General features: G+C 36.6%; 1 protein-coding gene across 2 annotated transcripts in view; it reads right to left on the bottom strand.

Moving 5' to 3' along the window:
• THADA (THADA armadillo repeat containing) overlaps positions 1-14,323 on the bottom strand; it is a 320,063-nt gene that overhangs the window by 224,588 nt on the left and 81,152 nt on the right. For both annotated transcript variants that reach the window (XM_078056617.1, XM_078056616.1), the window contains one exon: positions 10,546-10,668. In XM_078056617.1, the coding sequence (XP_077912743.1) occupies positions 10,546-10,668 (123 nt within the window). The remainder of the gene's footprint in view (positions 1-10,545; positions 10,669-14,323) is intronic.

Raw genomic sequence — 14,323 nt, 5'->3', positions numbered from 1 at the left:
GAAAATTAATTTTCCTTTTCTTGAGATAAAATTCACATACCATAAAATTTGCCATGTTAAAGGGTACTATTCAGTGGTTTTTACTATATTCACAAAGTAGGAAACTACCACCACTACCTAATGCCACAATATTTTCATCACTCCAAAATGAAACCCTATACACATTACTAGTCATTACGCATCCTCCCCCACTAGGCAAGCACCAATCTACTTTCTGTCTCTATGGACTTGCCTATTCTGGACATTTCATATTTGTGGGATCATGCAATATGCAGCCTTTTTTGTCTGGTTTTCTTCACTTAGCTGTTCTCAAGGTTCACCCATGTTGTAGCATGTATCAGTATGACATTCCTTTTCATGGCCAAATAATATGCCATTGCATGGATATACCACATTTTTTAAATCTACTCATCATTTGATGGACATCTGGGTTATTCCCATTTGGGGGCTAGTATGGATAATGATGCTATGAACACTCACAAGTTTTTGTGTGAATGTGTCATTTCTTTTGGGCATATAGGTAGAAATGGTATTGCTGGGTCATATGGTAATGATAGAGTAAACAGTCAGACATGAGCTGGAGGCAAAGGTGGTGATAAATAGGTGACACATTAGAAGCTTGGGGCACGACATCCTGACTTCGTGGCTTTTACCATCCTGGCCTCATGGCTTCCAACACTGACAGACCAAGAGTCACAGGTACAGAACATGCACTCTCCTCTTCAATCTCTGCCCCCAGGGTAACCTATAGCTTCATTATAATATATTCACATTGTGGTTTCTTCAACCCACCCCTGACTTACCCCCATGGCAGAAGATGGCCATGACAGTTCTGGCAAGAACCTTGCAGGGTCAAAAACTCCGCCTCCCAACCAGTAGGAGTCCCTTAGATGATTAGAAACAACCTAAGTCGAAGACTGCCCTAGTTATGACCCACAACCTATGCAAACATAAAAAGAAAAGATACCCCTAACTCCGGTACAGTTGCCACCTCTGGGCCTGCCCACTTGCCCACCTTGAGAGTGTAATTGTCCTTGATAAACTGCTTTGTGCCTGCTACTTTCCTTCTGGCTGTCTTGATTCGAGTGTGGATCCTCACGCAAATCTTTCATGGGGAATCCAAGAACCAAGACCTCCATTCACACAATGCAGACTCTCCCACTGGTAACAGTAATTGTACATTAACCTTTCGAGGACCTGCCAAAGTGGTGGTACCATTTTACATTTGCACCAGCAATGTATGAGGGTTCCGATTTCACCAATTCTCTAAACGCTGCCCAATAATTGTTATTGTCCATCTTTTTGATTATAACTATTCTAAATGGATGTGAAACGGTATCTCATTATGGTTTTGATTTGCATTTCCCTACTGATTAATGACGTTAAGCATTTTTTCATGTGCTTATTGTACATTCACGTATCTTTCCTGGAGAAATAATTTCAAGTTCTTTGTCTATTTTTTAACCGGGTTGCCATAATTTTTCTGAGTTTTAAGTATTCTTTATATATTCTGGGGCATCTGGGTGGCTTAGTTGGTTGGGCATCCAACTCTTGATCTCATCAGCTCAGGTCTTGATCTCAGGCTCCTGAGTTCAAGCCCCCAGCATGGAGACTACTTAAAAAAAAAAAAAAAAAAAAAGAGTTCTTTATATATTTTATACAGAAGCCAAATATCAGATACATGATTTGCAAATATTTCCCCCATTCTATCAGTTGTATTTTCATTTTCTTGATGGTATCCTTTGAAACACAGACATTTTAAATGTTGATCAAGTCTAATTCATCATTTTTCTTTTGCTGCTTGTGCTCTAGGTGTCATATCTAAGAAACTGTTACCTAATCCAAGGTCACAAAGATTGACAGTTAATATCTTCTCCTAAAAGTTTCACCATTTTAGCTTTTACATTTAGAAGTCTGATCCATTTTGAGTTAATTTTTTAATATGGTGTAAGACAGGAAGCAAACTGAGTCTTCTGCATGTAGCATATCCAGTTGTCCCTGTACCATTTGCTGAACAGACTATTCTTTCCCCCGCTGAATTGTCTTTTTTTACTAAATGTTAGGTTTTATTTCTGGACACTTAATTCTGTTCCATTGATTTATAAATGTCTATCCTAATGCCAGTACCATGCTATCTTGATTACTGTTGCCTTTGTTGCAAGTTCTGAAACCTGAGCATGTGAATCCTCTTTTTTTTTTCAAGATTGTTTTGGCTAGTCTGAGTCCCTTGCATTTTCATCTGAATTTTATAATCACTTTGTCAATTTCTGCAAAAAATTCAGATGGGATTTTAATAGACACTATATTGAATCTGTAGATCAATTTGGGGAGTACTGCCATCTTAACAGTATTAATGAAGTCTTCCAGTCCATGAACATGAAGTATCTTTCCACTTATTTAAGCGTTCTTCAATTCCTTTCAAAAATATTTTGTAATTTTCAGCATACAAGTCTTACATTTCTTTTGTTAAATGTATTCCTAAGTATTTTATTCCTTTTGATGCTATTATAAATGGAATTGTTTTCTTAATTTCACTTGTGGATTGTTCATTGCTAGTGTATAAAAATACAATTGATTTTTATATATTAATCATATCCTACGACCTTGATGAACTTGTTTGTTAATGATTAATTAATTATTTAATGGTCTTGTATGTGTGTGAGTGTGTGTTCCTCAAGATTTTCTATAAGGAGACTGCCATTGAAAAATAGATAAGCTTTGCATCTTCCTTTCCAATTTGGTTGATTTTTATTTCTTTTTTAATTTTATTTATTTATTTATTTTTTTAAATTTTTATTGTTATGTTAATCCCCATACATTACATCATTAGTTTTAGATATAGTGTTCCATGATTCATTGTTTGTGCATAACACCCAGTGCTCCATGCAGAACGTGCCCTGCTCAATACCCATCACCAGGCTAAGCCATCCTCCCAACCCCCTCCCCTCTAGAACCCTCAGTTGGTTTTTCAGAGTCCATCGTCTCTCATGGTTCTTTGATTTTTATTTCTTATTCTTGCCTAATTGACCTACCTACAATGTTGAATAGATACGGCAAGAGTTGATATCCTTGTCCTATTCCTGATCTTAGTAGGAAAGCTTTCAGTCTCTCACCGTTAGTATGTTATGAACTACAGGTTTTCCATTGATACCCTTTGTCAGGTTGAGAAAGTCCCCTTCCATTCCTAGTTTATTGAGCATTTACAACATGAAATGGTGTTTGGATTTCTGCGTCTGCTTAGGTGATCATGTGGTTTTGTCCTTTAGTCTATTCATATGGTGTATTATATTGCTTTTCATATGTTGAAATATATACTTGATATTTTAAATGTGTAGAAGTTATATAGCATAACATTAAAAACATTAATGTAAATATAGAGTAAATAACTAGCATGGAAGATGCTACCTGTTACTTAAGATAGGAGAGAGTCCCTATGTTTCGCTGCAATAGTATAAATGGTTCCAGGACATCTGGTTAAGGTACTCCTTTTTATTTTCTAATATTTCATCCATATTTTCTGTCCCTATCCACTATAAAGCTAATTAAGAAAGGAAATTATGTAGAAATACAATTGAGAGAGAGGCTGACTGACAAACTGCATTACCAACTCCTAAATCACTGATAGTAAATGCTAATATGAATCACTGATATCATATCAATGTGGGTAATGAAAAAGGTCATTATCAGCGCTAGTATATTTTGAAAAACTCATCACAGTAACGACAACAAAAACATGTCCTATTTGGGAAGGATGGATCAAGGAGAATACTAGTAAAAAGGAGAATAACAATAGAAAAGAGTAGTAGTAAAGTTAAAAATGGACAGAATAGAACGGCTGCCAAATAACTTTGGCTATAATTAATCCTTATCATAAGGAAAATACCAGAAAACCTTCCTGTTTTCTTACCTCCTCCATCAAGCCCCCAACATATGGGTGATAAGGACTTGATATTCAGCTACAACTGCTATCAATTTTTCCCTTCTATTCACTAAGTACATATACTTTTTCTTTCCTTTCTAGCATGAAAAAGCTAACCATATAGACCTGTGTAAAATATAGAAAGATTTGGTAAAGGAAAAGAAAATTAGGTTTCATGAAGCAGTGTGTGTGTGTGTGTGTGTGTGTGTGTGTGTGTGTGTGTGTAAAAGTGTGTATGCATGTATATATGTATATGTGTAGATAATACATTTTTCTTATGTATGTATGGCTTTTCTTATATAACATAAATGCTCCCTTGACAAATAGTTTTAAAATATAAATGCAGAGCCTCCCATCTGCAATCACTATGTGGTATAGTCATTTATACACCATACACCTTCACCCTTAATAGATGGTCACATCCCTCAGAATGGGATCTGTGTGTAATAGAAAATATTTTGTCTAGTGTACATGGTGCCAGTTTACAGTAGAAAGAAATACTTTCTGAAACAATTAAATGAGATTTGGATTCTAATTTGCCTTTCATCACTTCTTAGCGATGTGACCTTGAAAAAGACACTTAAAACTTTAGGTCCTAAGTCCCTCATCCGTAATCCAGCAGAGCTTTACTGGGATTTCTGGGCCTATGATCAAGGGGAGGGCCAGCCACGTTCTGGAGTTCATGGTGACCTCCTTCCAAAATAGTGAGACAAAGAGACAGAGCGTCCACCAGCCCATACCCCACCTATGCATGAGTTTTTTCAAAAGTACCTTTCCTGTGAGTAAAGCTCCATGCCAAGGCATGTAGTGTAATGAGTAGAGCATAGCTAGATTTAAGCACCACCCAGCCTTCAGCCTGGCACCCTTGTGGCAAACTCACAGCTATCAGAGACCCTGGGCATGCTGGGGCCAACACAGCACAGAGTATGGCAGTGCTACTGGGAATATCTGAAAGGTTCCTTTTCCTCCTCTGAAACCCACTGCATATTGTAGACCAGAGCTGGCCTGAGGGAAGCAAGAAGGATATACCAGATAGAAATATAAGCCCAGTGTGGGTCTTAGTAGGATGTTAAAATGGCATACTCAGTGGAGTTTCTGGGCAAGCTGGGAAGATAAGTTAGCTGCCCTGCAATGAGGATGCAAGGAAAGATCAGGTTTTCCAGTCACTGAACAAGAAAAAGGGGACTGCCCAGAAATGTCTTGGTTCCCATATATATACCTGTAAATTACCCTTACCTAAATTTTTTTTAAAGATTTTATTTATTTATTTGAGAGAGAGAGCATGAGTGGGGGGCAGGGGCAGAGGGAGAGGGAGAAGCAGACTCCACGCTAAGCAGGGAGCCCAATCTGGTGCTCAATCCCAGGACTCTGGGATCATGACCTGAGCCCAAGGCAGACATTTAACTGACTGAGCCACTCAGTCTCTTTAACTTAACTAGCTTCATCTCTAAAATACATATCAAAGATCATCACATGTCACCATTTTTACAAATATTTTTCCATTCTGAGCCATCATCATCTCTTGGTAGAACTACTACAATAGCTTCCTGATTAGTCTTCCTCCTTCCCTGTAAGTCTTGCCACCTTACAATTGAGTCTCCATTTTTTAACTACATTGATCAGATGCCATCACTCCCCTACTGAGAAACTCTGTCATGAAGGGTTTTTCTACAGCAGTAGGAGCCATAGTTTAAAACCCCAGGTCTGTCCCAACTATACCCATGGAGGCTGTGGCTCATCCAGCCATTTCCAGACCCAGATGAGATGCTACATCACAGGACATGGGAACTGCCTTCTCTCGAAGCTGCCCAAGAGTTGTATCAACCCCTGCCCAAGTTGTGTTAATGCCCCAAGTGTTAACCTCTGACAGTAAGAGAAAGGATATGGGACCGTTCCAAGAGGTGGTAGTTTCACATGGCCTGGCTAGATCTATCACATGACCAGACAACTAGCTCAGTTTTCCTGCAAGGTCAAGACCTGTTCAGTAATGCCTTTCCTCTTTCTTTGTCTCACCTCTTCTCTTTTTTCCTTCATTCTTGCTGCTGTGGGTTTGTAACATTCAATAACACTTTAGCACCCAGATTATACTTCCAGCTCTGTTTCCTAAGGAACAGGGCCAAAACCCTACAAGGTAGGTAAAACACACCTTCTCTGTATTCCTATAACACCAAAAACTTTCCCCTATAATAAATTCATTCTGGAGTCAGACAGATAATAGCTGTATGTCCTTAGACAAAGTTATTTTGCCTCTCTGAGCCTTGTCTTCCTTATCTGTAAATGAGGATTATAATAATAGAATCTACTTTACAAGGCTGTTCTGAGCATTAACTGAAATTATCAAAATAAATGATGCCAGGCACACAGAAAATCTTCAACAAGACAGCCATTATTATGATTATGTCTTATTTACCCATGTATTTCTAGTGTTTAATATAACATCTGCAACACAATAGGTGTTCCTAATGCCTAATATGTTTACAACAATACCTTACCCCTATATTTTAAAAATGTCCAACAGGTGGCAAAGACTGAAAAACTTATATGGTCTCAATACAAAAGACTGAGGAAACAAATAAAATTATACATGGATGCTTGTTGGAAAAATGTTCCTTTACTGCAAAATTAAAATTAAGTTAATTTTATTTGTCTGTTTTTTTTTTCCTCTCCAGCATGGAAAAACAGTTAAGTCAGAAGTACAGATGTAATGGGGCGCCTGGGTGGCTCAGTCGGTTAAGCGTCTGCCTTTGGCTCAGGTCATGGTCCCAGGGCCCTGGGATCGAGCCCCGCATCAGGCTCCCTGCTCCGCGGGAAGCCGGCTTCTCCCTCTCCCACTCCCCCTGCTTGTGTTCCCTCTCTCACTGTGTCTCTCTCTGTCAAATAAATAAATAAAATCTTAAAAAAAAAAAAAAAGTACAGATGTGTGACCTTTAGGCACAAGATCCATTCCTGAGAAGATGTACACAAATTAGGTTTCTGTAAATTAAACCACACTTCACATGTGTTCAGGAAAAATCACTCTTAAAATGACCTCAACAGAGAATCCTGTGGTAAGCTACTTTAAACTGTTGTAAATTTTAGTTGTTTTTTTTTAAGATTTTATTTATTTATTTGATAGAGAGACAGCAAGAGAGGGAACACAAGCAGGGAGAGTGGGAGAGGGAGAAGCAGGCTTCCCGCTGAGCAGGGAGCCCGATGTGGGGCTCCATCCCAGGACCCTGGGATCATGACCTGAGCCGAAGGCACATGCTTAATGACTGAGCCACCCAGGCACCCCATAAATTTTAATTGTTTTAAAATGAAGCCCTCTTGGGCGCCTGGGTGGCTCAGTTGGTTAAGCAACCGCCTTCGGCTCAGGTCATGATCCTGGAGTCCCGGGATCAAGTCCCGCATCGGGCTCCCTGCTCAGCGGGGAGTCTGCTTCTCCCTCTCCCGCTCCCCCCTCTTGTGCTCTCTCTCTCTCTCAAATAAATAAAATCTTAAAAAAAAAAAAAAATAAATAAAAAATAAAATGAAGCCCTCTTCATATTCACTGATTATGCTGATTTATAATTTTGGCATATCTCAGATTAAGTTTTTATAAGGAAAAAAACATAACAATCAATATATTAAAGTCATAGGATTGATCATTAGAGCTATGATGTTTATTTCCTCTAGTACAGCAAACTGAAAAGAACCAAAAAGATTCCTTCAAAACCAGTGTTAATACGGAAGATTCCCGAAAATAAAACTACACATGAGCACTTATATATATTTATGCAGTCTTTTGTGGATATATGTGTGTATCTGAGTACTACACACATACAGAACCCACATTAAAAGAAAGGCAGAAAATACATCAGAATACTAATAATGATTATATCTATATGGTAGTTAAACAGGTGACTTTCACTTTTCTTTTTATGCTTTTCTTTATTTTCAAAATTTCTGCAGTATACGTGTTACTGTTTTAAAAGGTCTCAAAAAGATTTTTTTAAAAAATGAGGCCACTCATTTTTGATACTTTCAGTTTTGCTAAAATGTTGGAAAAGTCACCAGGTTTCATTCTCTGAAAGCATTTCTTTGTTCATCTTGAATTTATGACTTAAAGAAAACAATATTGATATTTCTGGCAATCAGTTTTATGATCTCTAGTTTTCCGGATGGTCAAGCCACATTCCTACCTCTATGACTCTACCAAAGGTACACAGGTATTGCTCTGCTTCCTGTAAATGCAGAAGGTAAACACTGTGTCCTCGGGAGTAGTTAGGCAATGCTCCTAGACAGGATTTTAGACATTTGTCTTTCTTACAGGAAGATGCACAATTTTCCAGGCAGAAGTTGGCAACCTTGAGGATTCCTCTTTACATTGGGAGTCTGTGCCTTTAGCTATACTACCATATATCGACCCTCAATTAGAGGCTTATCATAGAGTTATAAAATGGTTTGTGCAGATCACTGACTGGAACGCCTGCCTTTCTAGCAAATTCTCCATTCTGCAGGCAATGTATTAAGTCTAGCTTCTTTCCTCCTCTCCCTTTGCCAGTCTTTTTTTTTTTTTTTCTTTAAACCACATGTCAAGCACTCACAAGCCACAGGTTAGTCTCCTTTATTCTGGAAGGAAAACAATAAAATCATGGTGCTTCTCCCAAGAATCATGAAAGGTGACCTTCTTAAATCCAACAAGTACTATCCTGGGTACTGTCCACTATCTTTAGTGTTCTGAGTCCAAAAGTTTCTGGACAGTGATCATATTGCCAAAAAAAAAAAAAGGTGACTCAATATTTAACCTCCTCCATTTTAATACTTTGGGTTTTTTAACTTGGTTTTTTATCTTTTTTTTTTAAGATTTTATTTATTTATTTTAGAGAGTGGGTGAGACAGAGCACAAGTGGGGGCAGGTGGGAGGGGAGAGGCAGAGGGAGAAGCAGACTCCCCACTGAGCAGGGAGCCTGATGTGGGACTCGATCCCAGGACCCTAGGATCATGACCTGAGCCAAAGGCAGATGCTTAACCAACTGAGCCACCCAGGCACCTCTGTTTTTTTTTTTTTTTTTTTAACCTCGTGACAGTGTATTTACAGCACTTACTCGACACTCTGATACCCAGAGCCCACAGCATCCGAAAGAAAGACATATTAAAATACTAAGAGTTAGGGGCGCCTGGGTGGCTCAGTCGTTAGGCGTCTGCCTTCGGCTCGGGTCATGATCCCAGGGTCCTGGGATCGAGCCCCGCGTCAGGCTCCCTGCTCAGCGGGAAGCCTGTTTCTCCCTCTCCCTCTCCCCCTGCTTGTGATCCTGCTCTCACTGTGTCTCTCTCTGTCAAATAAATAAATAAAACCTTTAAAAAAAAAAAAAAAATACTAAGAGTTGTTCTGCTTCTAGCTCAACATCATTGACCAGCAGGGAAATGCAAATCAAAGCCAGAATGAGATACTACTTCACACCCATTAGGATGGCTATTATCATCAAAAAACAAAAAACAAAAAAAACAGAAGAGAAAATAAGTGTTGGCAAGGATGTAAGGAAAATGGAACTCTTGTGCATTGCTGATAAAAGTATAAAATGGCACTGCCACTGCGGAATACAGTTTAGCCGTTTCTCAAGGTGTTAAACATAGAATTACCATATGATATACACAAAAGAATTGAAATCAGAAACTCAGTAACTGTATAACAATGTTCGTTACAGCATTATTCACAGTAGCCAAAAAGAAACAATCTAAATGCCTATCAACAGATGAATGGGTAAACAGAATGTCAAACATAAGCACAATGGAGTATCATTCAGCCTTAAAAAGGAATGGAATTATGACACACACTATCTTGAAAACACTATGTTAAGTGAAATAATCAGATACAAAAAGCCTAACATCCTATGATTTCACTTATGAGGTACCTACAATAGGCAAATTCATAGAGTCTGGAAAGTAGAACAGAGGTTACCATGGGCAGAGGGAAGAGAGAGAGGAGGAGTGACTGCTCAACAGATACAGAGCTCATGTTTAGAATGATGAAAAAGCTCTGAAAACGGATAGCGGGGATGACCGCACAACACTGCAAATGTACTTCATGCCCTTGAACTATACATTTTCAAATGGTTAAAATGGTAAATTTTAAAAAAGAAATAAATGACAGTTTAAACAAAAATAGTAACAATGTAGTATGGGTTTATAATGCACATAAAAGTAAAATGTGTAATAAAAGCACAAAGATTGGGGCGCCTGGGTGGCTCAGTCGTTAAACATCTGCCTTCGGCTGGGTTCTTGGGATCAAGTCCCAGACTCCCTGCTCAGTGGGGAGTCTGCTTCTCCCTCTACCCCTCCCGCCTGCTTGTGATCTCCCTCTCTCTCTCAGATAAGTAAATAAAATCTTTAAAAAAAAAAAAAAGCACAAAAATTGGGAGGTGAGAAATGGAAGTATATATTGTTAGGTTCTTATAAAGTCTTATACTTCAACTGAAGAGATACAATACCACTTGAGGGTTGACTGTGATGCTAAAGATATATGCTAAAACCTCTAAAGCAATCACTTAAATAAGAAAACAAAGAGGTATGGCTAAAAAGCCAACAAAAAAAGATAAAAAGTAGTTTATTAAAACCTACTCAGATGTATAATTAAGTCAATGAATAAAAATGGCAAAAGCACTTACTGCCCAGACTGGTGATGTAAAGCCTAGAATTGCAGCTTTAGCTCCGTCAGCAACATACGGAATAATATTTTCTCCCAGACGTGTATCTCTGAACAAGGCTCTAAGGATATTTAAAGCATGAACCTAGAATAAAAATCTGAAAATTAGTTGTGGGTTGAATACCATGGTAATTCTAAATTTGTACAGATCTTGTAGTTAATCACAAAATAAAAAAAAAAAAATTACTGAATTACAAGAATAGACAATCCACAAATGAAAGAGCAGATTTTAATAAAATAACTATTATCTGATAAATCAATTTAATTTAAAGTAAGATTTGAACAATGCAATAAAAAAAGCTTGATCCAATGGACATAAGCAGAATCCTGCACCTAACAAGTAGAGACAACGTGTTCTTTTCGAGTACACATGAAACATTTATTTTTAAAAATGACTTCAGGGCGCCTGGGTGGCTCAGTCGTTAAGCGTCTGCCTTCGGCTCAGGTCATGATTCCGGGGTCCTGGGATCAAGTCCCACATCGGGCTCCCTGCTCCGCGGGAAGCCTGCTTCTCCCTCTCCCACTCCCCCTGCTTGTGTTCCTGCTCTCACTATGTCTCTCTCTGTCAAATAAATAAATAAAATCTTTAAAAAAAATAAAAAAATAAAAAAAATAAAAAAATAAAAATGACTTCAAACCTAGCCACAAATAAAATCTCAACAAATACCGAATAATTAAAATCTTACAGACTATGCTCTGATTACAGTGGAATTAAGTTAGAAACTGATTTCTTTAAATATGTTTAAAACTGATACTTTTTAAAAACACTGGTCAAAGAAAAATTTTTTTTAATATTTAGAGCTGAATAACAACCAAGATGCTACACACCAACATTTGTGAGATGCACTATAAGTAGAACTTAAAAGAAATGCATGCCTTACATGCTTCTATTTAAAAAAAGACTAAAAAGATATGCTAAGTGTCCAATTAAGACAACAGAGAAAGAACAATAAATTCAAAACAGAGAAAGAAAATTTAAAAGAGCAGAAAATTTGAAAAAAGCAATGACATAAACAAGACCATTAACAAAACCCAGGGTTGATACTTTGAAATAGAAACAAACCTCTGACTAACCAAGAAAAGAGAGAAGAAAATAAGCAGTATCATGAGTATGACATTACTACAGATACATCAGAAAATAAAGCAAAAATACTACTATGAACAACACTACTCTAATCAATTTGAAAAATTAAGTAAAAATGAACAATTTCCCAGGAAATAGAATTTATCAAAACAAATTCAAAGAGAAATTAAAAAGCTAGATAGATGTTAGCATTACATAAAGGAAATCAATAGATAAAAATCCTACCCAGAGACCAAAAACAAAACAAAAAAAAACAAGCCCAACCTAATAACTACAACAATTACCAAAAAAATAGACGCACATGATTTTATGTATGAATGCTACCAAATATTCAAAGAATAGATAATCCCAATTTACATAAACTATTTAGAGAAGAAAAGACTTCCAAATTTATTTTATCAGTTTAGCATAGCCTGGCTATAAATATAAGGTAAGGACAACTACTTTGGGAAAACGGTAAAATCTACTAAAGCCTAATATACAACATACCCAATAACCACTCCTAGGTATTTACTGAAAAGAAATGTACATATATGTTCACCATTAGGCATGTACCAGAATGTTTGTAAAAGTACTATTCTTAATAACCCAAATTAAAAAACTACCCTAATGTTCATCAACAGAAGAATGAAAAAGTTATGTAATATTATATAGCAATGAAAATAAATAAATCACAATTTGGATGGATACCATAAACATAACATTGGTCAAAATAAACCACATCAAAAGAGTATATAATGTATGGTTTCATTTATTTAAAATTTTTTAAAAAACAGGTAAAACTAAAACTAAGGTGTTAAAGTTAGGCTAGTGGTTACCCTTAGGGAAAAGGTACTGATGAGAAGGAAGCATGAGGAGGCTTTCAGGTACTAAAATGTTCTTTCTCTTGCTACACACAAGTGTGTTCACCTCGTGAAACTTTACTGTGGTGCACACATGATTTATATATGTCTTTGTAGTGTTACAATTCAATAAAAATTTTACATAAAAAATAAGGACAAGGTACAGCATGAAAAAGGAAAACCACAGGCCAATCTCACTTATGAATCCAGGGAAAATATGTAAAAAATGTTTTTAAAAAACTTTTCAGTGAATCTAGCAATGTGTAAAAAAAATTTCAACATGTCAAAGTTGTGGCTTTGGTCTGTATGCAAAGATGGTACTGTATGAAAAATCAATATAGTCATATTTGCAAATTCTAAAAAGAAACATCTCAAAAGACACTTGAAAGCATTCAATAAAATTTGATTTCCTCAATGAGATATAAGATAGATTCAAACCTACAGCAAATATCAGAAACAACACAAGGCCACCTGCTATCTCCATTTCTATACAAACCATACTACAAGTTCCAGCCAGCAGAATAAGAAAAATGTTCTATGAATAAGAATTAGAAAGGTAAAACATATTTAGCATTATTCACTGAGGATATGATTATCCATAAAGAAAATCCAAAAGAATTCACATGTAAGTCATTACTTGTAGTATAGCAATTGTTGACATGACTTCTTTTTTTATATTGAATCTTCCAGTCCATGAGCATGGCTTTTTTCTCCATTTATTCAGATCTTCTTGTATGTCTTTCATTATTTTTAAAAATAATTTTCTATAAAAGTCCTATAGATCTTTTGTGAAATTTAATTCTACATATTTTATAGTTTTTCTAGCTATTGTAAATGGTATTTTAAAGATTATACTGTATGTTGCTGGTGTGTATAAATGCAATTAATTTTTTTGGTTATTGTTGTGCTTATATTCAGCGCAAAGTCATTTTTCCCAAATCAATAAATTTAAATTCCAACCAAAATTCAAAAAGGAGTTTTGTTGAACTTAACAAGCTGATTCTGTAACTTACATGGAAATGCAATGAATAAATATAGCCAAGATAATTCCAAAGGAAAAAAAGGGAGATTCACCCTACCAGATACCAAAACTTATTAAAAAGATAGTAATTAAAACAGTGACTTTGGCTCAGGGATAGACTAACAGACCAATAAAATAGAGCACACAAACAGATACGCATATTAAAAAAAACAGTACATGAAAGATAGAAGGGTGTTATAAATCAAGGGGAAAGGATATCCTATATCAAAAATGCTTGTATATTCATTATCCAAATGGAAAATAATATTTTTGTCTTATTTTACACACAAATTACAGGTGGTGTAAAGACAGAAATGTAAGAAGTAAAACTCTAAAACTTTGAAAAGAAAATATAAAATATCGTTCTGACCTTGGGGTATTTTAAACAAGATCCAAATGCACAAACCATAAAAAAAAAGCTGACATACTCCACTTGATTAAAATTTAAAACTTCCATGCAAAACCAAAGTGAAAGGAGAAACTATAGATTGGGAGAAGGTATGTGTAACTCAAATAACCAAAAAGGAATATTGTTATCAGGAAAATCATTTTTTTAAAGATTTTTAAAATTTATTTATTTGAGAGACAGAGCAGGAGCAGGGGGTGGGGGTGCAGAGGGAGATGGAGAAGCAGATGCCCCCCTGAGCAGTGAGCCCAATGCAGGGCTTGATCTTAGGACCCTGAAATCATGACCTGAGCCGAAGGCAGATGCTTAACCGACTGCGCCACCCAGGTGCCCCAGGAAAATCATTTTAAAACAGCCAAAACCCCAACTCCCACGAGACAAAGACAA

The sequence above is a fragment of the Halichoerus grypus genome, chromosome 10 (genome assembly GCF_964656455.1).
Source record: "Halichoerus grypus chromosome 10, mHalGry1.hap1.1, whole genome shotgun sequence".
In the NCBI taxonomy this organism is placed as follows: domain Eukaryota; kingdom Metazoa; phylum Chordata; class Mammalia; order Carnivora; family Phocidae; genus Halichoerus; species Halichoerus grypus.
This window is presented reverse-complemented; position numbering and strand designations above follow the sequence as displayed.